Genomic DNA, 25,788 nt, shown 5'->3' with positions numbered 1-25,788 from the left:
GAGTGTGGCACAGAAACTGAATACTGTAGGCAGCATGTTGCATCACATTATGCATTCCTGTACACGTTGTTCCATGCGATGGGGAACTTTCCGGTTGACTGCTCGAGAGAACGTCATAAACAAGCGACGTATTTTACCATCACCTTCGTATGAATCCATTTGAAATTTTAAACGAATGATATAGCAGCTTGAAAGGGTGTACAGTATTGGCTTTGCATACAAAATTTTATTCAAATTGAGCCACGCACTTTTCGTCTACGGAAACTTTTATACCTTTTTTGTTGCATGTTTACATGGCTAGCAGCTATGAATTTGTCGCCTTATTACACCTTTTATGAACTGTTAATAACCTAAATGAATACTTTAACGAAGAGAAAGAGCATTAGAATTAACACTTACCATAATTATTTCCATACCTTTCCACCATAATAAACAGTAATTCTTAAAACCACCGAGAAATATCAAATGAATTTAGACTGTATGTAAAGGTTTAATTAACCACACAATTAAAAACAGAAATACATCAATAAATGAATACATATAATAAAATTAATAAAATTTCATGTTTTGATGATGATGATGCGTGTTGTTTAAAGGGGCCTAACATCCGATGTCATCGGCCCCAAATTTCATGTTTTATCTATCATAGAAGCAAGTTGTTGAGTTTTAATTTAAACTTTACTTTTTTCCTCTTGGGGTGGACTATTCTCTAGAATCGGTCATGCATATATTTCTTTTACAATTTACTTTACGTTGCACTGACAAAGATAAGGCTAGGAGTGGGAAAGAAGTGGCCGTGGTCTTAAGTTACAGACCCAGCATTTGCACGGTGTGAAAAAGGGAAACTACAGAAAACCATCTTCTGGGCTACCGACAGTAGGGATCGAACCCACCATCACCTAAATGCAAGCTGACAAGTTCCTATCTGTCTATATATAACTTGATTCTAACAGTTTCATAACTTATATTTTATATTACATACTAAAAGACTCATGTTGGCTCCGTATTGTCATCACTAAAATGTAAAAGAACCACCAATTCAATACACTATTTAATCAGATAAAAGATATCATCTGATAGCAAATATTAGTACACGTTTCATCCACTTACTGGACATCATCAACTACATACCATAAGTACTAAACCATTATTATATTTGAATCATTAATAGAGAACAATGGAATTAAAATCCATTGGGAAACTAATGCATGACCTATCAAAATGTGGAACGAAACACCAAATTAAATTACAGTAGAAGTCCGTTATAGCGAGTACGGCATATAACAAGAACCCCGCTATAACGACAGTTTCTGTCTGTCCCTTCAAAATTTCTATATTAAACTGTATATTATCCTTCGGTTACAGCAAGAGCGTCCGTTATTACGAGCGATTAAGCATCAACGATTTTTTCCCGTTACCCATATTTATGCACCCAGTGATTATATTGCAAGCGATTGATCATCTTCAGTATAGTTTCCTCACTATGTCCACTAGCGAGCTATCTCGATGACATTCAAAGGCGATGTCAGAATTGATTAGTAATACCCATCGACTGCTATTCCGTAAACAAAAATGGAAATGAAAGAGGAGAACATGTTTTTGTAACGAATGCGTAAATAACGTGTCAGATAACAGTTGCTAACTCGGCAAAAATAAAGGCTTAAGCAAACGTTCGCTTAATTTTAATGCTAAATACTGCAATTAAGTAAGAATGGGATACACCTCAAGATATGGTAGAGTGTGTAATTGATTTCAGAGGTTAGTTTTATATTTTCCCGCGTCTGGTTAAATTTTGGAAAGGCACTTCTCATTTAAATATTAAGTGAGAAGGTTATCATTTCTCTACTGGCGCTTGAAATATGTTTTCATGATACTTCGTACGGTACCATTTTCTCGCTGTGTGCACTTGCGAGCTCTCTTATCGACATTCGAAGGCGATGTTGGAATCGATTAGTAATACTCATCAACTGCTGTTCCGTAAAAGAAATCAGAAATGAAAACATGTTTTCATAATAAATGCATACTGTATAATCCCGAACACCACCCGCCACCAAATAAGACCCGCACCCTAAATTTGAGACGGCAAATAAAAATCAAATAACTTGCATACCTATTTAATTTTCTTCAAATATACCACAAATATAAATTCAAACAGCTAACAATTAATAAAATCATCACAAAATCGTAAATAAAATCGGTCCAATACTCAGATCATTCACAATTCACCATCGTCACCTGAAGTTTCACCATAGAAACTTTCGTCACTGGCATCTTTCCACAAATAGTCGTCCTCACTACCATCCTCTGAATTTGAAATTCCACATTTCTGAAAGTTTTTGGACACTAGATCGTTGGGAATGCGTGCCTATGCGGTCTTGATCCAGCTGCATATTAGTCCCATTTCAGGCGTCTTCACTTGTCCGGTTAATGTCAACGCGTGATCACCATCAGACATCCATTCAGTGTACAACTGTTTCATTGCAGTTTCCTTTCAGAAGTGTTTTCCTTTCCAGAACCACACATGGAGGGAGTTTGGTTCCATCTGCTAATACGCACATTATCGTGCATTGTTGCTTTTCGTTACCACCTGTTCTGATGGTTACACTTTCAGAACCCTTCATATCCACTGTATTTTCCAATGGCATTTCAAAATAGACAGGTGTCTGGTCAGTATTCCCAATTTGCGACAGCAAATAAGAATTTTGCTTCCTCAAATGAATAATGTGACGCTGAAAGGCCGTTAATTTTCCTTCATACGCCCCAGGGAGACTGTGAAATAAACTACGTCTCCGAATGCACAATCCCTTTCTCCGATAAAAGTTTCAGATCCATCCATGACTTGCAGTAAAACCCTGTGTTTTGAGTTCTTTTGAGATCTCTAGTGCTTTCAATTGACACATTTCACTAGAAACACCATATCCTAACTCATGTTTTTCTATCACAAATTTGTGGAGTCATTCTTCAACTTCTGGAAACACTGCACTCCGCCTGTGGAACGCTCTGCGATCGCCGTTACTTTTTAGAAGTTTTCCTTCTTCCGCCAATCACGAATACACGATTCATCAATACTGTACTTTCTGCCAATGGCACGATTTCCATATATTTCAGCTTCACTTACAACTTTAAGTTTCTCATGCACAGTAAATGACCGCAGACACCGCTTTGAATCCATCGCTTACTATCGAGACAGCACTTTCACGGGACAGATACGGAACTCGAATGTGAGCGAGGTAGACTTCCGTAACCAACAGTCTCGACACTCACAAAGTACGATATCCTGCGAGATCAGCAATTCGCGCACCCAGCATGTCAGCAACACTTGTGAAACAAATGATCGAGCATTCGCAGCAGCAGCTTTCATATTTACTGCCTATTTACCAATATTCTTTGATTTACCGTATTTCATTACCTTACATTTCGCGTTTACATGCCACTGTAACCGTATTGAGAAAAAAATCGATCTTGTTTTCTAGAACGCAACTAGCACACAATAAGACCTGAATGCCCGTTTACATGTGGTATATTGAGTACGGTAACTGTATTCAAATCTATTTCAATACTCCATGTAAATGTAGTAAATATTTACGAGAATGAATGGCTTGAATACAACCCGCACCCAAGATTTAGATCCAATATTTTGGGGAAAAAAGTGCGGGTGGTATTTGCGATTATACGGTAAATAGCATGATTGATAGCACTTGTTAACTCGTTAGGAAAAAAAAAACGCTAATTAAATGATCGCTTAATTTTAATATTCTACACTGAAAATAAGTAAGAATGTGATACACCTCAAGATATGGCAGAGTGCATCACTGATTTCTCAGGTTAGATTATATTTTCTCGCGTCTGGTTAAATTTCAGTGTGGCTATTCCCATCTAAATTTATAGTGAGAAGTTTATCACTTTTCTACTGGTGCTTGATATATTTTTTCATGGTACATACGCGGTTATGTTAAGTTAGGTGACGCTGTTTGAATAAACACAGCCAACTGGATCCCTCGCTGAGCTGAAGCTAGCTAGAGCGACACATCAAGTCAGCCATGGAATAAGAAAACTGAAATGTTTGCCACTAAATGAGATCTTCGGTATCCTTTTCTCGCTATGTGAACTCGCAAGCTCTCTCGCCGACCTCTGAAGGCGATGTCTGAGTCAATCGGTGTGGATTAATAACACCCGTCAACTGCTGTTCCGTAAAGAAAAGTATCAATGAAAGAGGAGAACATGTTTTCATAACAAATACGTAAATAATGTGGTCGATAGCAGTTGTTAACTCGTTAGAAATAAAGGCTAAGTAAACTGTCACTTGATTTTAATAATCTACACTGAAATTAAGTAAGAATGCGATACACCTCAACATATGGCAGAGCACATAATTGATTTCAGAGGTTAGTTTATATTTTCTCGCATCTGGTTAAATTTTGGTGGGACTATTCCCATTTAAATTTATAGTGAGGATGTCATCATTTCTGTACTGGTGCTTGGAATATGTTTCCATGATACATATTGTATGGTGAAGTTAGTTTAGGTTACGCTGTTTGAATAAGAAAACTGAAAAAATTTGCCACAAAATGCGATCAATCATCTTCGGTACTGTACCGTTTTCTCGTTATGTACTGTACACTTGCAAGCTTTCTCGTCGACATTCGAAGGCAATGTAGGATTCGATTTGTAAAACCCGACGATTGCTGTTCCCTAAAAGAAAATTCAAAATGAAAGAGGATAACACGTTTTCGTAATAAAGCGTAAATAACGTGGCCGATAACAGTTGTTAACTCGTTAGAAATAACGGCTGAAGTAAATGATCGCTTAATTTCAATGCTATATACTGAAATAAAGTAAGAATGTGATACACCTCAAGATATGGCACAGTACATCACTGATTCACAAGGTCTTGATGTAGTAAGAAATCAAATTATGTGTCGCATGTAACAAAGTGCATAAGAAACATTCAAATTAGTAGTAAACATCCTCCTGTAGCATAGATCAGTCTATTTTATGCTGTAGTGAACTTCAACAGGAAACAATTGAACCTTTTAATGTTTGAGATCTTGCTAACAATAACCGCATGTAACATGTGAAATGTGTGAGGTCTAAAAACAAAAGAAAATATCCAAATTAGAATATAAAGACTAAGGAGAATGAACCTAAACAGGAAGGTGGAAGTTAGGTGACCCAACATTCTCTCCGCAGGCCCCATTGGAAGTTCTCAGACTGGTCTGCAGCCTTGTTAGAATATGACTGGTTCTCTGTGCATTAAGTGAACGCTTCAACTGGGAGGTGACCTTGTCAAGCTGCTGGTGGTGGGGGTAGAAAAGGAGTGACTAAAGTGGGTGGTACTAATGCGAGACAATACGAATTCAGGAGCGGTTTATTTCTTGTTCTTAGTTTTTTGATGACTTTGAATAACTCATCAAATAAGACGTTCCATTTTTGAGAAATCTCATTAAGATTCCCTGTAGGGTTGAATCTTTGGTCTAAATCAGGGCCTCTCAAACGCCCAAAATCTCACGCGTGCAAACAGCGGCGCAGAGTTCCTGTGCACAGTGCATTGGTCCAGCTCGGCTCTGACCAACACTTCGTCTCTGGGTTACTCGGCTAAGCTCGGCTCAACTCAGCTCGAATTTGGAGCTCTACGGAGCAAGTGAGGAACAGGGAGACAGGAGGAGCAAGCGAGACAGGTGTGGGGAAAGAGAGAGACAGCACTATTGCTCCAAATCGAGGAGTGGGGGGTCTGCACTCTAGTCAACCAAGCGAAGTCGTCTTTTGCACTGTACACAGTGCATGCACGAGGCACATGCACCCTGAGAGGCCCTGGTTTAAATGAATAAAAATATTCTTGAAATATTGAGTAATATGCCTTTGCTTCTGATACGTAGAATATTAAGGTCCAAAGATGAAAAGGAATGATCAAAATCCATCATATGCAAACTCATGGCCAAAAATGTACTATATTTTTGGTATTGAATACTCCTGATATGCGATGCTAAAGCTTCTTCCAGTCTGTCCCACACAGTTCGCTTCGCATTGTGGGCATTTTAGTTTGTAGACTCCCGAATTTAAGAATTTACTAACGCCATTAACTGAACTTGTCTTGTAGAAAATTAGAGCATTAGTGTCATTGGTCTTAAAAGACAATTGGGAAATTGTTGTTAGCAATATCTCAAACATTAAAAGGTTCAATATCTGATTAAACAGTGTGTTGAATTTGTGGATTTTTTCTTCCATTATTGGCTTTACGTCCCACTAATTACTCTTTTACGGTTTTCGGAGATGCTGAGGTGCTGGAATTTAGTCCCGCAGGAGTTCTTTTACGTGCCAGTAAATCTACCAACACGAGGCTGACGTATTTGAGCACCTTCAAATACCACCGGACTGAGCCAGGATCGAACCTGCCAAGTTGGGGTCAGAAGGCCAGTTCCTCAACCATCTGAGCCACTCAGCTCGGCTGGATATTTTTTATTTGTATATGTTTATGCACTAAAGTTTCAAACCTTCTCAACTGTAAGTAGATTGTACCAATTGGGATTTATTAACAAGGGCAGCTGACCCTCCTGGGATTATCCACCCTTTACAATAATTCCTGTAGCATTCTACATTGACAGAACTTTTATTTCTTAAAATTTATATAAATGAATAGGCAAATCAATACTTGTTTCACTTACAATGTACATACTGTACAACATGATAATCATGATTAACTCCCCCAATATCCTCCCTAACTTCTACGTTCCAGAGATGAATAATGAATTACATGTTTTCTAGTTCCTTAACACTTCAAAGGTCTCAGCAGATCTAAATATCTGTTATAGATCCAATTTAATATTTAAAAAATATATTCTCCATACCTATTTATAAGAAAGGAATATAGCATGACAAACCTGGTGCATGTTGAATTCTGCCAAAGTTGCAGAGTAGAGTGGATACTGGGGAATTGGCACCATCACTCCGGGCTTCTGGTTGCCAACTGGGTTATTTGCAATGAATAACTTCAATATGTTCTGCAAAGAAGAACACACAATTTCTATTAAAGTTGAAAACAGTAGAAAAATGTTATGCAAGCAATGCAATCAATTAGAATCATGTTACTTTTAAGAGGCATAGTTCATAAAAACTTAGAAGAAATTCGCATAAGGAAGAATTCTCGTAAACAGTGAACTACTGCTACACAAAAAGAACATCACATTTACATTTTTGATAAGTTAATGTTGAAGGACTATTTTTTCGTAAGTCTAGAATGCACACAACGTGATGCAGCACACCCTAAATGATGATGATGATCTGAGATTCATTTCTACATACTTCACCAGATTCCCCGTTACTATGGGAATTCCAGATCGATTATCTTGCAGTCTTCAAAAAGAACATAAGCAAAATCCAAAATGTCAGAATTCATAAGGGAGTCATTGACTTTTGACAGTTACCCAACTCAAGTCAAAGTGAAATTACAACCTAACAGATCCAGCCCTAAATTTAATAGATTACCAAGAGTCGATCCTGAATACCTCAAACAGAACTCCAACTCCTTTCTACAAGACATACGAGAGAAAGACCCCAAGGAGTGGCCAGGCATGTGAAACACACTCCAAACATCAGCGCTGAAGTTACGATAGCCCCCAAGGACATGGTGGAACTTTTCCTGTGATAAAACCACATAAGACAGAATCAAAACATGGACACAGTGGAACAGACACTAAATGACTGAAAGATGGAGATCTTCCTAAAGACCCAGAAACTGACCAAAAAAAAAATAGTAATCCACAGAGGAAAATGTACGTGTGACAAAAACAGACATTCAGAAATAGAAGCAGATTTCCTCGAGAACAACAATGGGAACAAGACCTTCCATGAGAATCTGTCCAGCTACCAACCACGAGGTTTATTTTTCTGTCGAACAGATGGAACATTAGAGACAAACGCTAAAGAGAACGGCATGATCCTAGCTAACGACTTCTGAGGTCTGCTTAACTGTGATCCACTAAATGAAAGACTAAACAGTGAAAAACCTACACTGAACACTGATTCACAAACCCTGGCTCTATAGGAAACAGACAAGATCATCCAATCATTTAAAATCAACAAAGCACCTGGAGAGGATGGCATTACTGCAGAGATGTGGAAACTAGCAGGAGATGGACTCATCAGTAGAATCCACACCCTCTTAACAGAAATATGGGAAACCGAAACAATCACACAGGAATGAAGTTGCACATTGATACATCCGCTACATAAGAAAGATGACAAGGCAGATCCGAACTACTACAGAGGCCTACAACTGGTCACTTACAAAATTCTCTCCACAGCCCTTCTGAACCGACTCGAACTACAGATGGATCATATGATCGTCGAGTACAAAGCAGGTTTCAGGAAAGGTTGCAAGTGCCGAACAGATATGGAACCTGAAAACTATATTAACGATCTGCAGATGCAACAAAATGATCATCACCTTTGAGGAATTTAAGAAGGCATAAAACTCTGGATAGACATACCTTGTTTGACACATTAGAACAACTCTAGAGTGGACAGAAAGACCAGAGAAATGATCCGTCAGACCCTGATGAACAACACATCTCAAGTGAAATCTCTGAGGTTTTCGAAATACATACGTGCATCCAAAAAGGAATTGGTCTCTCCTTTCCTCTATTTAAGTTGTAGACAAAGTCATCAGGGAATGCGAGAATGAGAAAAGTACATCAAAGGTATTAACGTTGGGAGGTCAGGTTACAAAATCAAGGTGAAATGCTTAACTCTTGCTGATGACCCAGCAAACATCATCAGGAACAAAGAAGAAACGAAGTACGCCATAGAGAGATTACACAGAATAGCATCAAAGGCAGGCCTCCATATATCATGATACAGATTTTTATTCCCATAGGGAACCTGAAATATTTGCCCTGAATGAGTAAATTCATAATTCCAATATATATATATGTATATATATGGTCCATTATTGATAATAACAAGTTTTCCAGCTAACTCATTCTTGGTAGCCAGCATTTCACCCCAAGTAGCCTACGCAGCGGGCTTTGCTACTGTATATGCACCAGCCATGCGTCTTGGTAGGTGTGCTAGTTACCAACTGATGATCCCAAATTGGCACACAGGGGCAAAACGCTGGCAACCAAGAATGAGTTAGCTGGAAAATTGATCCCTTCCTCCAGATATCATAACAGAAAACCTCTGTCAGTACAGCATAAATATAAAACCTGACATGTGAAAATGGAATCTGGATCAAGAAGAGAACTGCAGACCTCTAAAGTCTAACAGTCAGTTTCACTAATATTTTGTGTAACAGATGCTTGAAATTCTATGGACATCTGGAATGGATAAGATTTCTGGGGATATACTAAAGACAACGGGTTGGGATATAGTACCATATTTGAAGTACTTATTTGTTAACCGTTTGCATGAAGGAGCTATACCAAATGAACGGAGAGTTGCTATAGTAGCCCCTGTGTATAAAGGAAAGGGCTATAAACATACAGCCGCAAATTACAGGCCAGTCAGTTTGACACGTACTGCATGAAAGTTTTGGGAAAGCATTCTTTCTGATTACATTAGACATGTTTGCAAAATTAAAAATTGGTTTGACAGCAGGCAGTTCGGGTTTAGGGAAGGTAATTCCACTGAAACTCAACTGTAGGATTTCATCAAGATATAGCATATATCTTAGATTCAGAAAGTCAAATGGACTGTATCCCAACTGACTTATCTAAGGCATTTGATAGGGTAGATCATGGGAGACTATCGTCAAAAATTATTGCAATCGGACTAGACAAAAGAATGACTGAGTGGGTGGCTGTATTTCTAAAAAACAGAACTTAGAGAATTAGAGTAGGTGAAGCTTTTATCTGATCCTGTAACCATTAACAGGGGAATTCCTCAAGGCAGTATTATTGGACCTTCATGCTTTCTTATAAACTGTATATATATAAATGATATGAGTAAAGAACTGGAATCAGAGATAAGGCTTTTTGTGGATGATGTTATACAGTATAGAGCTATAAATAAGTTACAAGATTGTGAGCAATTGCAAAAAAGAACTCAACAATTTTGCGAGACGGAGAGCAGGCAATAGTATGATGATAAACGGGGTTAAGAGTCAGGTTGCGAGTTTCACTAATAGGAAAAGTCCTCTCAGTTTTAATTGCTGTGTTGATGGGGTGAAAGTTCCTTATGGGTAGAGGGTTAGTTTTTGTAATAAGCGATAACATGAAAAATCATATTTAGAGGTTAGTCATCATCATCAATGTCCCACTCCAGTCGGAATTCAGAAATAAATTTTGCGTGCGGTTACAAATTTATACCGGCACGTGACTACAATCTACCACGTGATAACAGTGTTTGTTACTGGGCATCACAAAATTGGGTTTAAAAGTGCCAAAGGTAGCCATTTCTGCCACGGACAGACTTAAAGAATATAAGAATGAAGGATTTATAATTACTTGCGGCATTCTTATGTTCAAATATTGTGAACGACTGTTAGATTAACACCAGAAAGATGCCTTAGACAAACACTGTAAATCAGAGAAGCATTCAAAATGCCAAGAATATTTCTGTTTTGAAGTTAGTGTTCCTAGAGTGGCCACAATGAAAGAAACATTATCAAATACTAGTCACGTGAAGGATTCAAAAGAAGAGTTTATTTTGGACACTACTACTGCGTTTGTGAAAGCGAACATACCAGCAGAGAAACTAGAAAATCCTGCTATCCGTACTTGGTGTAATAAGTACGTTCGTGGAAATGGAGATTTTCCTCAGCAAATCAGATCCATCAGAAATACATCCTCATGATCCATGAAAGGAGGGAAAAAAATTGAGCTAAAAAATAGACGTGTTTCTGTTATGTGATGAAACAACTGACAAGAATGGTAGGTGTGTTTTTAACATCCTACTTCATCAGTACCATCAACTGAAATGAACACCCATTTGGCTGCCTCTGTTGTTCTAGATTCTGCCAATAGCACAAAATTGCACCAATGCTATGTTAGACACTTTGAATTCCTACGAAACTGAACTGGAGTGTGCAGTGGTAGTAGTTACGGACTCTGCACGTTACATGACAAAATGTGTAACTACTCTTTAATGACTGATTGAAGAAGTAGGTCATGTCATGTGCTGGGCTCATAAAGTCAACCTTGTCAGCTACATATTTGAAAATGAGGTGAATGAATTGAACATGCCTATAGTAAAGACAAAGAATGCTTTTTCAACTATGCAAACAAGAGAGAAATGTGAATACACAGAACAAGAGGATGAAATTCTAGCTTTCCCAATCCCTGTGAGTACAAGATGGAATTCCTGGTTTAAGGCTGCAATGTGGAATATTCGGCAGCATTTTTCAAAACAATGGAAAATTCAAATTCTGCAGTCAAATTTTTCCAAAAACATCGACTTTCAACAACAGAAATGATAAAATTACAAGCAATATATGTTTCTGTTGTTCGTGCCTCTCTTATGGACTTCTTTAATTTTCTGGAGGGATCTATATACCCAAGAATTCATGTACTCAATGGGAAGCCTTGATGACCTTTAGGTAAAGCTCAAGCTATTAGGCGATGGTGGAGTATTCAAGCAGATGATCCTCCAGAACTTGGATCAGATGAAAATAATGGTTAAGTCCAAGCTTATGTGTGTTGTCCAGTCAGCTCTAGTAAAAATCAGGACTTTAAGGACTACGGATCCAGCCAGGAAGACTGTAGAAGCCATCGGGTCATTGTTTAATCCTCAGCATGCACCTAACCAAGTATCTCCTAGAGAACTGATACAGTTTAAAAAGAATAAACCATTTCTTAAAATAATGGAGTCTCAAATAGCTTTCAGAGGCTTGCAGCATTTACCTGACTGCAATCAAGAAGATAATGTGGATGTGAATGTTCCATAAATCCTCATGGGATTAAGACTTGCACTCAGACTATACAACTGCTACATTAAAATGTGTGTGGTACATTATTCATGTTCAAATGTGGATTCTGGAAGATTGTTTTCAAACTATGGTCTCATAGTTACTGACAGGAGGCGACAATTGACAGCTGCAAATAATGAGACACTGACATTCTATTCTCAATGATTTCACTGAAGTATTCAGATAAAACTGTAAAAAGTAACGTGTATTCATTTAAAATGTGTTTTGAGATGCTGCATGGAGGTGAATGTAAAATAAAAATGTGACTTCCTTATAAGTGTTTTCTCATTCATCCATAGGCACATTTAATGGTTTACTGCTATCTTGTTTTTTGCTTTATGTTTTATTAATTGTATATGCGCTTATTGTACAAACCTCGTCGCATACCAAATTTTAACATTTTTCTGAGAAAAAAAAATAAAAACACAAAACATCACCTTTTAATTTTTAAATAAACAAATTTTTTTAAAAACCCACTTTATAACATCTCTACTTATGGGGGATCACTATACATACCTAGGTGTTATGTGAAAAGATCTTCACTGGGGTAAAATGAAATGAAATGGCGTATGGCTTTTAGTGCCGGGAGATCCCAGGACGGGTTCGGCTCGTCAGGTGCAGGTCTTTTTTATATGACTCCCGCAGGCGACCTGCGCATCGTGATGAGGATGAAATGATGACAACACACACACCCAGCCCCCGTGCAAGGGAAATTAACCAATGATGGTTAAAATTCCCGACCCTGCCGGGAATCGAACCCAGGACCCCTGTGACCAAAGGCCAGCACGCTAACCATTTAGCCATGGAGTCGGACTTCACTGGGGTAATCACAAACAGGATTGTAAATAAAGGGTACAGATCTCTACACATAGTTATGAGCGTATTTAGGGGTTGTAGTAAAGATGTAAAGGAAAGGGCATATAAGTCTCTGGTAAGATCACAACTAGAGTACGGTTCCAGGGTTACTTGATTCAAGAACTGGAAAAAAATCCATAGTAAAGCAGCTCGATTTGTCCTGGGTGATTTCCGACAAAAGAGTAGTGTACGAAAATGCTGCAAAGTTTAGGCTGGGAAGACTCGGGAGAAAGGAGATAAGCTGCTTGAGTAAGTGGTATGTTCCAAGCTGTCAGTGGAGAGATATCGTGGAATGACAGTAAACAAATAATTTTGAGTGGTGTTTCTAAAAGTAGAAAAGATCACAATATGAAGATAAACTTGGAATTCAAGAGGACAAATCGGGGCAAATATTCATTTATAGGAAGGGGAGTTAGGGATTGGAATAATTTACCAAGTGAAATGTTCAATAAATTTCCAAATTTTTAGCAATTATTTAAGAAAAATTGAGGTAAACAATAGATAGGAAATCTGCCACCTGGGCGACTGCCCTAAATGCAGATCAGTGGTGACTGACTGATCGATCTACATAATGGACAACAATAGACTCACCAAAGGATTATTTAACAAAACACACCCACAGAATTCCAAGATAAATAGACTAGAAGAAAACACAAGCAGTACAAGAAATGAACATCACATAAGACATGATAAAGGAACACAGAGCCTTTAGAACATTAATTACTTCGAGTTTAAAGGGGCCTAACATCCAGGTCACTGGCTCTAGAACATTAGTAACAAAGCACAAATTTATAGAGAGAAAAAAAAGAACTTGTAAAAAACTGTCAAAGAAACAGAAGAAACGGCACAGGAAATTCAGGAAGAGATTTTGGGAATAATAATAATAATAATAATAATAATAATAATAATAATAATAATAATAATAATAATAATAATAATAATAATAATAATAATAATTGTACCGGGCGGTACACCTCCACTCCGCTAATTTAAAATGTGCGCCAGTTGAAACTCCTCTGCTGGAGGAAGTCTGAACTTTATCTACGCTATTAATTCTCTACTTTCTCAGAAGATGTCACCACGTGGAAAATTTTGAGTTTTTGAACTGTGTCATTTTTTATGTGGTTTTGTTTCACTTGAAGTAAGAAGTGTGAACTTTCTCTTCTAGAGGACACTACTGAAGATCAACAATAGTGCAACCTAGTGCGGAGTCAAAGAACTATTTTGTTGGAGAAATTTTTATTTCAAAAGTTTGTTCTTTGTTAAATTTCTTTCTGTTATTGTTTAAGTTGGCTGTATACCCCTCTCTTTCCCCTTGTTTTGCATTTGACCAATCCCGAATTTCTGGTATTAATTTCTGACCAATCATAGGTATCTTCCCCCAACTTGAATATGTTTCTATACCCTAGCCAATAAAAAGTTTGTGGGAGGGTGTTTTTATTCCCCTAACGCCTAGAACCTTCCGCGAGAGGATATAAACTGCTGATTTTAGGGTCTCCGGGCCACTTCTGTTCCATCTTTCAGTGTATAAAGTTCATAGCAGGAGGCGGGAAGCGCCTCTTTCCTCGGCGGCGGTCAGCAATAAGGTAATGGCCGATTAATAAATTCTTTCTTTGCTAGCTCAGCAGTTTAACTCTCGGGGCGGGTGCGAAGCGTTCCTCCATGTAACCTTTTCCTAAAATGTAACGATCTTTTCTTCTATTCTCTTTTAAGCTGCATATCGGGATAGAGAGTGCTTAACCCTCTCGAGCTCCCACTCACATCGTCTTGAGGTGAACTTATTTTTCTCAACCTATTCTTCGTTAATGTAAAACAAATTGTTCTCTTATTAAGTCACCTCTGTAGTATGGGATTAGCCCTTGTATTAACGGCCTAGTGCCAAGTAGGTCTTAAGCAAAGTGTATTAGGAGTGCAAGTTCGCCTCCTCTCAAATTGTATTTTAGAGGTCATGTATTAACCTTCTTGTCATTTTACAGACCTCAGTAGGTTGGGTATTTTACCCCTGTGGATATGTCCTTTGAGGACAGCTTAAAGGTGGAGTTCGGAGTGGCCTATGATAGGCTTGTATTTTAGGGGGAAGTTGCCCTTTCTTGAAAATTGTGTTTCTGCCTCAAGGAGGCTTTTGGGTGTAATTGGAAGCAAATGTTTCTGGCATGTTTGGGGGTTTTCGGCCCCTTTGTTGTATGGTGTTCATTGTAAGGTTGGGCTCATTGCTCAAGAATTATGTTTCTGACTTTTGAAGCCCCAAATGGGGTACCTATGTAAATGTATTTTTCAATCGTGTTTCGGCTACTAAGTACCTGTTCTATTTGTTGTTACCCAATTTTGAAAAGAAAATATAACCTTGTTAAATTTTAAAATTAATTTCACTTTAGTAGCTTGAGACCTATTCACCACCCAGCACCTTCTTTCACGCATAACTACCACAAAAACACGGTAACAAGTGGTAGCAGAGCGTGGTTGAATGGGTCTCAATTTAGCCCCTTTTGACGGCTACACATTGTTTTGATCCGAACTCTAACCATTTTCTCAGTTGCTGGAATTTTTTTGACTTTTTCAAAATTGTTCTGTCATCATGCCCGGCCCTCGCGATGTTCTCCATCTTAATTATTTGCGCAAAGAGGAGTTGATCTATGAATTAACTATCAGAAATGTGCAATCTGGAGGCACGGTTGCAGTAGACACTAACAAGCTTAGAGAGTCCCTTGATTTGCCCATTTCCATCCCCAATTTGGGAGAGAAAGAAATTGATGACTCTCTTTCCACGATCGTCGAGAATATTACTGGGCTAGCTTCTGTAGTTAGTTTTTTTGATGTTAATGATCCGTCTCCTAATCAAATTAAGCGTGTGCAAGGCAGGCTATATCATTTTTCGAATAGGGTTAACGATCTGTTGTCTCTAAAACTGAATGACGTTCAGAGGAAGGAAGCTAGTACGCTCCTGGAAAATATTTCCGAATTATCTAGTAAGGTCACTCAATTGTTAACTGGGGAAGTTCCTCCCAAATCTGATCAACCCACCATAGTGAATGCAGGTAGTGAGGAAGCGCCTCCCAAGGGAGAAGTTAATAGGATAACCGTTGCTGCTCAAACTATCCCTGCCCCATTGGATAACGAATCTGAACGTCGTGCATCATTGAGTAACATCCGTTCTGAATTAACTTCCTTGCCATTGAAAACTTTACCTATTATGTCACCCGGGTTTAGCAGCTTGCCTCATCCATTGGCAATGTTGCTCAGAGGTACCTCTAAGTTTTCCGTTAATACCACCAGTGATGTAATTTCATTTTTAAGATTTCTAGTTGAATTTCAGGATCATGCCCTTGTGTTTTCTCTTTCTCCATGTCAAATTTTGCAAATTATCTATCCGTATGCTATTGGTATTCTCTCAGATAAAATCGTAAGAGCCATTGCCGAGCAATCATCTATTGAGGATTTCCATGCCCATTTGCTAGCTAATTTCATCCCGGCTAGGGCCAGGTCCTCCCTTATTCAGAAGTACTATTATCGTGTACAGCGCTTGGATGAAAACTTGGCTGATTTCATACAGGACATTAAGTTTTATACTAGGGTGTTTGCCCTTCATTTTCCTGAAGATCAGATTGTACAGGCTATTGTAGAGGGAATTTCACCTCCCTATAGGTCATATTTGTGTTTCGCGGCGTGCCCGCAAAGTTTCTCTGAACTTGAAGCATTGGCCGTCTCAGCGGAAGGAGTTAGATACGCCGATTCCTTGCGTGTCGCGAAAGAACCCCCGCCTTCCTTTAGTAACACTCGGCCTCCACCTCGCCGACCAGTCAATCCCCGTAAATGTTACGCTTGCGGGTCGCCTGACCATCTGCGCAACAAGTGTCCACTGATCAAGTCAAGTGGGACAAGGAAAGGAGCCGGGTCATCACAAGGCTGTTTTAAGTGTGGGGCCTTCTCACATATCGCCAAGAATTGCCCAAACTCAAATAGCACCCCCTCCTGCTCAACTTCTGGTGCAAATTCCACCTATGCCAATAATAAAAAGTGACTAGTGCCTTCGGCTGAGTCGTATAATCCACCTTCCCGAGACTCAGCCCCGGGTAAACAGGTTGTAACTTCAGGGAACGAGCAATTTTCAAATTCATCTTTTGAAGGTCCCAAAGAGTGTCTTAGGATTGCGGCGGATTCCCCCGCACCTGTTCCTTTTCTTAAGATTGAGCTAAATAACGAGCCTATAACAGCTCTCTTAGATTCAGGAAGTGTTTGTTCGATTATTTCGGCTGAATGGTATTCTAAATTGAAAACGGTTTGTAAACTTCCTGACTATGTCTCTTCTCCTGTTCAATACATATCGGCTAATTCATCTCCATTAGAAATTCTAGGTTCCTTACTGGTCAAAATTCGTATTTTTAAGTTTACATGGAAAGTTAAATTGTTTGTGGCCAAGCAATTGTCTTGCCCCATTATATTGGGAGCTGACTTTATTTCTCACACTGGTCTTGTGCTCGATCTCCAGTCTAGGTCGTGCACATTCAAATTTGCTTCTAATTGTAAAATCCCACTATTAAAGTGTAATTCTGTGTCATGTTCTTCTATTTCGCCTACCCAGGATGAGATGTTGTTAGACCTTAGACATCTACCTGAGGAGCAGGCTGATAGTATTCGCAAACTGTGTCAGTCGTTTCCCGAGGTGTTCTCTGATACTCTTGGTGTTACTGACCTTATTGAATACAAAATTGAGGTCACGGATTCGATTCCTGTCCGTTTTCCACCTTATAGGCTATCTCCACCTAAAATGAAGGCTCTGAAAGAAATTATCGATCAGATGTTGAAGGATGGTATTATTAGGCCCTCTAAGTCGGCGTATTCATCGCCTATTTTTCTAGTCCCGAAACCCCAAGGAGGCTTCAGGCCTGTCATTGATTACAGGGCTCTCAATCGGAAGGTGGTGTTGCAATCTGTGCCCCTTCCTGACCTTCATTCTTGTTTTTCATGGTTTCGTAAGGCCAAGTTCTTCACCATCTTGGACTTGAATCAGGCCTATAATCAAATTCCCCTTGCCGAAGAGTCTAAACACCTTACAGCGTTTGCCACGGACTGGAATTTATATGAATACAACCGCGTACCTTTCGGGCTCCCCACGGGAGCAGCTGTACTCACTAGGCTACTAGATAGGGTCTTCTCCGAAATCAAATTTGAATACTTATATCACTACTTGGATGATGTCGTCGTGTTTTCGGAGACCTTTGAAGAACATCTAGGTCATCTGCGAGAAGTCCTGAATCGCCTTCGTAAGGCGGGGTTAACTGTCAAGTTGTCCAAGGTCGCTTTTGCTAAGCCCTCTATGTCATTCCTAGGGCATATTGTGTCACCTGATGGCGTAGCAGTCGATCATTCTAGAACACAGGCCATCCGTGATTTTAAACCTCCCAAGGACATTAAAGGTATCGCCAGGTTCATTGGTATGGTGAATTTCTTCAGGAAGTTTATTCCTAACTTCGCTAATAGAGCGGCGCCCTTAAACCTTCTTCGTAGGAAAGGCATCAAATTCGAGTGGGGACCTTCTCAACAAGCCGCTTTTGAAGACCTTAAATTAGCTCTCTGTAATGCCCCTGTACTTGCTATGCCTGATTTCTCGAAGAAATTCATCGTCCAAACCGATGCGTCGTCGTCGGCGGTAGCTGCAGTCCTTCTCCAAGAGACTGAACTAGGTAGGCGCCCCATCGCCTATGCATCTAGGACTCTCTCGGCTCAAGAAGCAAAGTACTCCATATATGAGCTTGAAGGTTTGGCAGTCTTATTCGCCTTAGAAAAGTTCCGTCTCTATCTGGAACACGTCAAATTCGACCTAGAGACAGATAATCAAGCCTTAAGCTGGGTCTTAGGTAGACCGCGTCGTACTGGTCGTATAGCCCGTTGGGCCATCCGTATTTCTGCCTTCCAATTTGATGTTAGACATATCAGAGGTATCGAAAATGTTGTTGCTGATGGACTCAGCCGTATGTTTTCTAACGACATCGAGACCCACGAACCGGTCGACAGTTCATCACCTTCCGAGTCCATACTATCTGAGGTTAATGCCATCCTAACAGATGCTCCCATGCTTTTTAGGGATATCGAGAAATACCAACGCGAAGATCCGACGCTGGCTCCGATAATGGAAACCCTTTCTTCTGGGGAACAGGTTGTCCCTTATGTTCTGAGGAATGGGGTTCTATGTTGCCCTTCGAGGCATGATAAGATGATGAAAGTTGTTGTTCCAGCGGTTCTTGTACCTATGATCTTCAAGTATTATCATGAGACCCCATTAGGAGGGCATCTTGGTATCTTTAAAACTCGTGAAAAGATTCGTGATATGTTCATCTGGAAAGGTATGGACGGTGAAATCCGTGAACTAGTAAAGGCTTGTAAATCCTGTTTGCTTAGTAAACCGACCATGTCCACCAAGGTAGGCCTCTTGTCTTCTCAGCAAGCGTCGCGCCCCATGGAACGCCTGTATATTGATTATGTAGGACCCTTCCCCCAGTCAAAGGGTAATGCCAACAAGTTCATCTTTGTGTGTGTAGATGGTTTTACTAGATTTTCCTGGTTATTTCCGACTAAGCTGGCTACCGCTCAGTCTACCATTACTTGCTTAAATTCTATTTTTGCTTCTTTTGGCCCATGTCAATATATTGTATCGGATAATGCTAAGGCTTTTACATCTAATTTATTTCGTAAATTCTGTTTTGACTTGTCCATCTCTCATGTAACTACTTCGGCTTATTACCCTCAACCATCTCTGGCTGAACGGGTTAACCGGAATCTCAGGTCCGCACTTATTGCCTATCATCATGAAGATCCTTCCAGGTGGGACACGTCCCTGCATTGGATAGCTTTTGCTTTGAATTCGGCGGTTCATGAATCTCACAAGTTTACTCCAGCTTCTTTGATGTTCAAGTTTGTTCCCAACACGCCGCTCTCTAACCTTTGGTCTCTGAGTGACATTCTACCCGAGACAATAGATCCGGATAATATTAAAGATCTTTGGAAGAAGGCTAAAGCCAATCTTAAAGTGTCTCATGAAAAGGTTAGGGAAAAGTATGATCGTGGACGGAGACCCACCACTTTGAAGGTAGGTGACCAGGTTATGGTCAAGAATTTTGTTCCCGCGGGCAAGCTTGCCCCCAGATTTCATGGGCCATGCATCATTCTCGATTTTCTTACGCCGGTTACATTGTTAGTAAGCAATCCAGCCACCGAGAGGATATTTAGGGTTCACCTGTCCCAGGTGAAACCGGTGTAAATTTTGTTTCAACTTGCTTCATATAATTTGATAGGAATATGATGGTTATATTTTTTTTGAGTTCCACTCTTAAGGCATTCTGCTCCTTCTATTTTATTTTATACGTAAGCATTTCTTGTAAACCTCCCCCGATTGTTAAACTGCCATCCTGTCCTTGTCACGGCCATTACCACGCTCCCGTCTCCTGCTCCACTACACACAGTGGCTGGCTTTGATGAAATGCCATGGATATCTGCACGCCGCTGGCCCCTCAATCTCCCTACATGCCTGTGCCCTCAAAAGAAACATGATGGTCCAACACAATTCTGCCGCCTAGCTTTATGTTTCAGTGCCCCCGCAGCCGCGCGGCACTGTGCCGCGGCTGGGTTCGAGGACGGGCCCCCTCGGCCCCAGCGAGGACGACATGTGCACGGCGAGCCGGAGCTCTCCTCCCGGCCAAGGCTGATGTGCGGCGCACGACCTGCTACTTGCCCGCAGCCTGTATATGTTCACCGCGGGCGCGGCGTGCTTCAACACCTCTGCTCCCCTCATAGTGCGGGCGAGCGGTATCTCAGGGTACTTGAGGGGTCCGAGCGGCTTTCTTTGGACGCAAGCTGTAACGGCCGGTCTGGCCATCCAACTTAGCCTACATCAACTACATAGACATTCCTGTTCAACCTTAATACCGTTTCATGGGACTTCAACAGCAATATTTGGTGGACATTGCAAAATTTTTCATCACTTTTAAGTATTAAAAGTTTATCCTCAGAATTCTACTTCTACAAACTTAAAAACTATTCTTCATCTGCAACAACAAAATTTTGAAACTAAATCAAACCAAATTAAGAAAACCTTATAAATATTTTTTTTTTTTTGGCAATTAATCTCCATATCTACATCAAAACTTGGACCTTGTTTTCAAACAATTTCATGTGTCACCCCGGGAGGAACTTTTGGGGGGGGAGGTCTGTACCGGGCGGTACACCTCCACTCCGCTAATTTAAAATGTGCGCCAGTTGAAACTCCTCTGCTGGAGGAAGTCTGAACTTTATCTACGCTATTAATTCTCTACTTTCTCAGAAGATGTCACCACGTGGAAAATTTTGAGTTTTTGAACTGTGTCATTTTTTATGTGGTTTTGTTTCACTTGAAGTAAGAAGTGTGAACTTTCTCTTCTAGAGGACACTACTGAAGATCAACAATAGTGCAACCTAGTGCGGAGTCAAAGAACTATTTTGTTGGAGAAATTTTTATTTCAAAAGTTTGTTCTTTGTTAAATTTCTTTCTGTTATTGTTTAAGTTGGCTGTATACCCCTCTCTTTCCCCTTGTTTTGCATTTGACCAATCCCGAATTTCTGGTATTAATTTCTGACCAATCATAGGTATCTTCCCCCAACTTGAATATGTTTCTATACCCTAGCCAATAAAAAGTTTGTGGGAGGGTGTTTTTATTCCCCTAACGCCTAGAACCTTCCGCGAGAGGATATAAACTGCTGATTTTAGGGTCTCCGGGCCACTTCTGTTCCATCTTTCAGTGTATAAAGTTCATAGCAGGAGGCGGGAAGCGCCTCTTTCCTCGGCGGCGGTCAGCAATAAGGTAATGGCCGATTAATAAATTCTTTCTTTGCTAGCTCAGCAGTTTAACTCTCGGGGCGGGTGCGAAGCGTTCCTCCATGTAACCTTTTCCTAAAATGTAACGATCTTTTCTTCTATTCTCTTTTAAGCTGCATATCGGGATAGAGAGTGCTTAACCCTCTCGAGCTCCCACTCACATCGTCTTGAGGTGAACTTATTTTTCTCAACCTATTCTTCGTTAATGTAAAACAAATTGTTCTCTTATTAAGTCACCTCTGTAGTATGGGATTAGCCCTTGTATTAACGGCCTAGTGCCAAGTAGGTCTTAAGCAAAGTGTATTAGGAGTGCAAGTTCGCCTCCTCTCAAATTGTATTTTAGAGGTCATGTATTAACCTTCTTGTCATTTTACAGACCTCAGTAGGTTGGGTATTTTACCCCTGTGGATATGTCCTTTGAGGACAGCTTAAAGGTGGAGTTCGGAGTGGCCTATGATAGGCTTGTATTTTAGGGGGAAGTTGCCCTTTCTTGAAAATTGTGTTTCTGCCTCAAGGAGGCTTTTGGGTGTAATTGGAAGCAAATGTTTCTGGCATGTTTGGGGGTTTTCGGCCCCTTTGCTGTATGGTGTTCATTGTAAGGTTGGGCTCATTGCTCAAGAATTATGTTTCTGACTTTTGAAGCCCCAAATGGGGTACCTATGTAAATGTATTTTTCAATCGTGTTTCGGCTACTAAGTACCTGTTCTATTTGTTGTTACCCAATTTTGAAAAGAAAATATAACCTTGTTAAATTTTAAAATTAATTTCACTTTAGTAGCTTGAGACCTATTCACCACCCAGCACCTTCTTTCATGCATAACTACCACAAAAACACGGTAACAATAATAATAATAATAATAATGATGATGATGTTACTGGCTTTACGTCACAAGAACTACTTTTACGGTTTTCATAGATGCTGAGGTGCAGGAATTTATAGTCCCATAGGAGTTATTTTATGTGCCAGTAAATCTACTGATGAGGCTGATGTATCTGAGCACCTTCAAATACCAACGGATTGAGCCAGGATCGAACCTGCCAAGTTGGGATCAGAAGGCCAGTCTTCAAATTGAAAAAGACACTGAAATATAAGGAAACTCCAAAATGTCCAATCATTTGCAGTTTATAGACTTCAAGAAGGTGTACGACTTGATCGACTGACAGTCACTGTTTAACATCACAGAAGAACAGGAACTTAGACCCAAAGATATTAAGCCTCATCAAGCAAACACTCACAGACACAAAATCAAAAGTGAAATTCATGGGTGAAATATCAGATTCTTTTGAGATTAAGATCAACGTCCGACAATGCAATGGACTGTCACCACTCCTTTTCAACCTTGTCCTGGATAAAGTCATCAGAGATTGGGCAAAAGAACTAAAAATGAGAACCAGTGGAAACTCAGCTCGGATGAACAACAGACGACATCAAATTCATTTCCTTGGCTTTCACAGACAGAGAAACAGAGTAATGCAATTTTCTTGTGAAGATGGGTTCTTTAATGTGTCAGAAGCGTACTGATATGGCGCTCCCGCGCTGTCCCATATCTTTAACCATGTCCGGTCCACACTCATAATATTACATGGAATGCGGATGCTGTACGCCCACTCTCACTAGAGACTACGTCCGTTTTCAGAGGCGGTGCACGTGTGCAGAGGCACTGTGCAAATTGCAGCTTGCTCATTCTGCTGTGAGCCATGCCTTACTACAGATTTAGGAAGTACACTCCAATCTATAGATTGATACAAAGTGGTGTACACAAGGAAATCTTTACAATTACTGATAATTTGTCAGGTGGTGGATTGCACTGGTTCAGAATAAAAGATGCTAAAGAATCTTCTGTTATTCTTGGATGAGATATGTAATTATCTGTTTATAAGCTAGGTGACTAATGATTGCAGATGTTTATTTTGCTAATTTTAAAAATACTGCCACTGTACTGAAATTTGATACTGCAACTTTAAGTGTACTGTAGAAGAACAATGTTTCAGCTATGTTCTGTAACCAGTTTCATTGCTACTTATCCTTCTCACTTTCCACCTTGTTACTGCCTCTGTCCTGCTTTTCTCTTCATTGATTTTCATTCTCCATTGTTCAATCTTCCCATTTACTGCATCAAGATGTTCTTGCACTTCATTCTCAGCCCTTTCTCAAATCGCCAATATTATCAGCCAGCAAGATGATGATTTATTTCAATACCTTTATTTGCTGCTTACACAGCCCGTATAATCAGGGTAGCAGTGCAGTTTCCTGTCTCAGCACAGTTCCAATTTGGAATCACTTTATTTTGCCCACTTGTATCTTGATACAACACTGTTTAAAATAGATTGCTTCTACTATTTGCATATTTTCTTTTACAATACTTTCTTGTATCACACTTACCAAAATGTACCACAGGACAATAACATGGTGATGACTGAGTTTGTAAGATGCTGTCCATACAAATAAATATCAAAATAATGGACGTTCTGAAAAGACATGATTTTTGAATTGTTCTAACATTTTTAGAGAGAGTGGGCAAAGAGTTCAGAATAAGGAGCAAAATTGGGAAGACTAACATGATGAGAATAGGAAAGGAGGAGACTGCTGTTAATATAATACTAGAGGGAAAGAAATCTGAACAAGTAAAGCCATTCAGATATTTGGGAAGTTTGTTAACATGGAACGGAAGCTGTACAGGAAAAGTAAGAAGCAGAATATCTGTGGGAAAAGAAGCTTTCAGAAAGGTGAGAGGGCTTTTGACAGCTAAGGCAATCCCTATTGATTTAAGAAAGAGGTTCAGGAAATATTTTGTGTGGAGTGTGGTGTAATATGGAACTGAAACATGAACTTTAAGAAAGAAAGAAACTAAGTATTTGGAAAGTTTTGAAATATGGTTGTGGAGAAGAATGGGATAAGTGAAGTGGACAGATATAGTGAGAAATGATGAAGTACTAAGAAAAGTAGGAGAGAAGAGACACCTGATGAAAACAATAAGGAAGAGGAAAATATCCTGGTTGGGTCACATACTACGTAAAAAAATGTCTTCAACAGAGGGTGATGGAGGGAAAAATAAATGGAAGAAAAGGAAGACGAAGAAGAAGGTTTGGAATGTTAACATATGTCAAACAAGGGAGAAGTTATGAACAAATGAAACCAGATGCTCAGGACAGAGAATCATGGAGGATGTCCAGTTGATACTAGTCTCAAGACAGATTCATTGAAGAAGAAGAAGAAGAAGAAGACAAATATCTATGTTTCTCCAAAATGTACCAAAGAAATAAATACATGACCAGTAAATTCACTACAGTTTCTTGCGCTTTACATTTGCTTACTGACTGAACATTAGGCTGAAGAGGAGAGATCTTACTTTTATGCCCTCCGATGCTCCTGCTGAAAGGATGATGTCTTCATAATTACAAGGAATACCGTCTCTTTCTTCAATGTATGCTGCTACATGTCTGCGGATAATTTCTATACCTGGGGAATCGGTGTACGCCCCTGAAAGAATTGAAAACAACAGAATATCAAGAACAGGACTATTGATAAAGTAGTCCGAAGTTGTAATAGTTCAATTAGTGAGGAGTGGAAGCAATACATATTTATATACATACAGGATGGTTGTAATTTCATGTGAAACATTTTTATAGCATACTCCTTGTTCCAATATACACAATTTAAGCCAACATAAATAACTTAGTACAAATTTTAATAATTTTTGACATAGATAAACCTAAAGTTGGGAACTTGAAAATGACTATTTCTGTAATAGGAAATGTTAGGATAGGGACAATAATTATTACAAGAAGCTAATTAAAATAATAAATACAATCATAATTATTTTCCCCTCTTGTTGACTGTTATTGGAACAAGTTACTACAAACGTATGAAGACCTGATCTCTTGGTGACATATGTTTCTTTTCAAGTTGTAGTTCTGCCAACAGCTGGTAACTTCCTCATAATGTACAGGTTAATTGTCATATGATTATCACAGTCAGATATAAGTTACTTTCCTATTATTTTTTGAGACAGAAATATATTTATATTTTTACATTTGGCTTTACGTCGCACCGACACAGATAGGTTTTACAGTGACGATGGTATAGGAAAGAGCTAGGAGTGGGAAGAAGTGGCCGTGCCTGGTGTGAAAATGGGAAACCACAGAAAACCATCTTCAAGACTACTGACAGTGGGGTTCGAACCCA

General features: G+C 39.5%; 1 protein-coding gene across 1 annotated transcript in view; it reads right to left on the bottom strand.

The window, feature by feature from the left end:
* The window catches only part of LOC136864690 (alanine aminotransferase 1), a 129,146-nt gene that overhangs the window by 73,674 nt on the left and 29,684 nt on the right, over positions 1 to 25,788 (bottom strand). Inside the window, exons 4-5 of the mRNA XM_067142003.2 lie at positions 24,953 to 25,083; positions 6,879 to 6,998 (exon numbers count right to left, since the gene is read on the bottom strand). Coding sequence (XP_066998104.1) covers positions 6,879 to 6,998; positions 24,953 to 25,083 — 251 coding nt within the window. The remainder of the gene's footprint in view (positions 1 to 6,878; positions 6,999 to 24,952; positions 25,084 to 25,788) is intronic.

The sequence above is a fragment of the Anabrus simplex genome, chromosome 2, assembly GCF_040414725.1.
Source record: "Anabrus simplex isolate iqAnaSimp1 chromosome 2, ASM4041472v1, whole genome shotgun sequence".
NCBI classification, from domain to species: Eukaryota; Metazoa; Arthropoda; class Insecta; order Orthoptera; family Tettigoniidae; genus Anabrus; species Anabrus simplex.
Note: the sequence above shows the minus strand (reverse complement) of the source record. Positions and strands in the feature narration are given on the sequence as shown.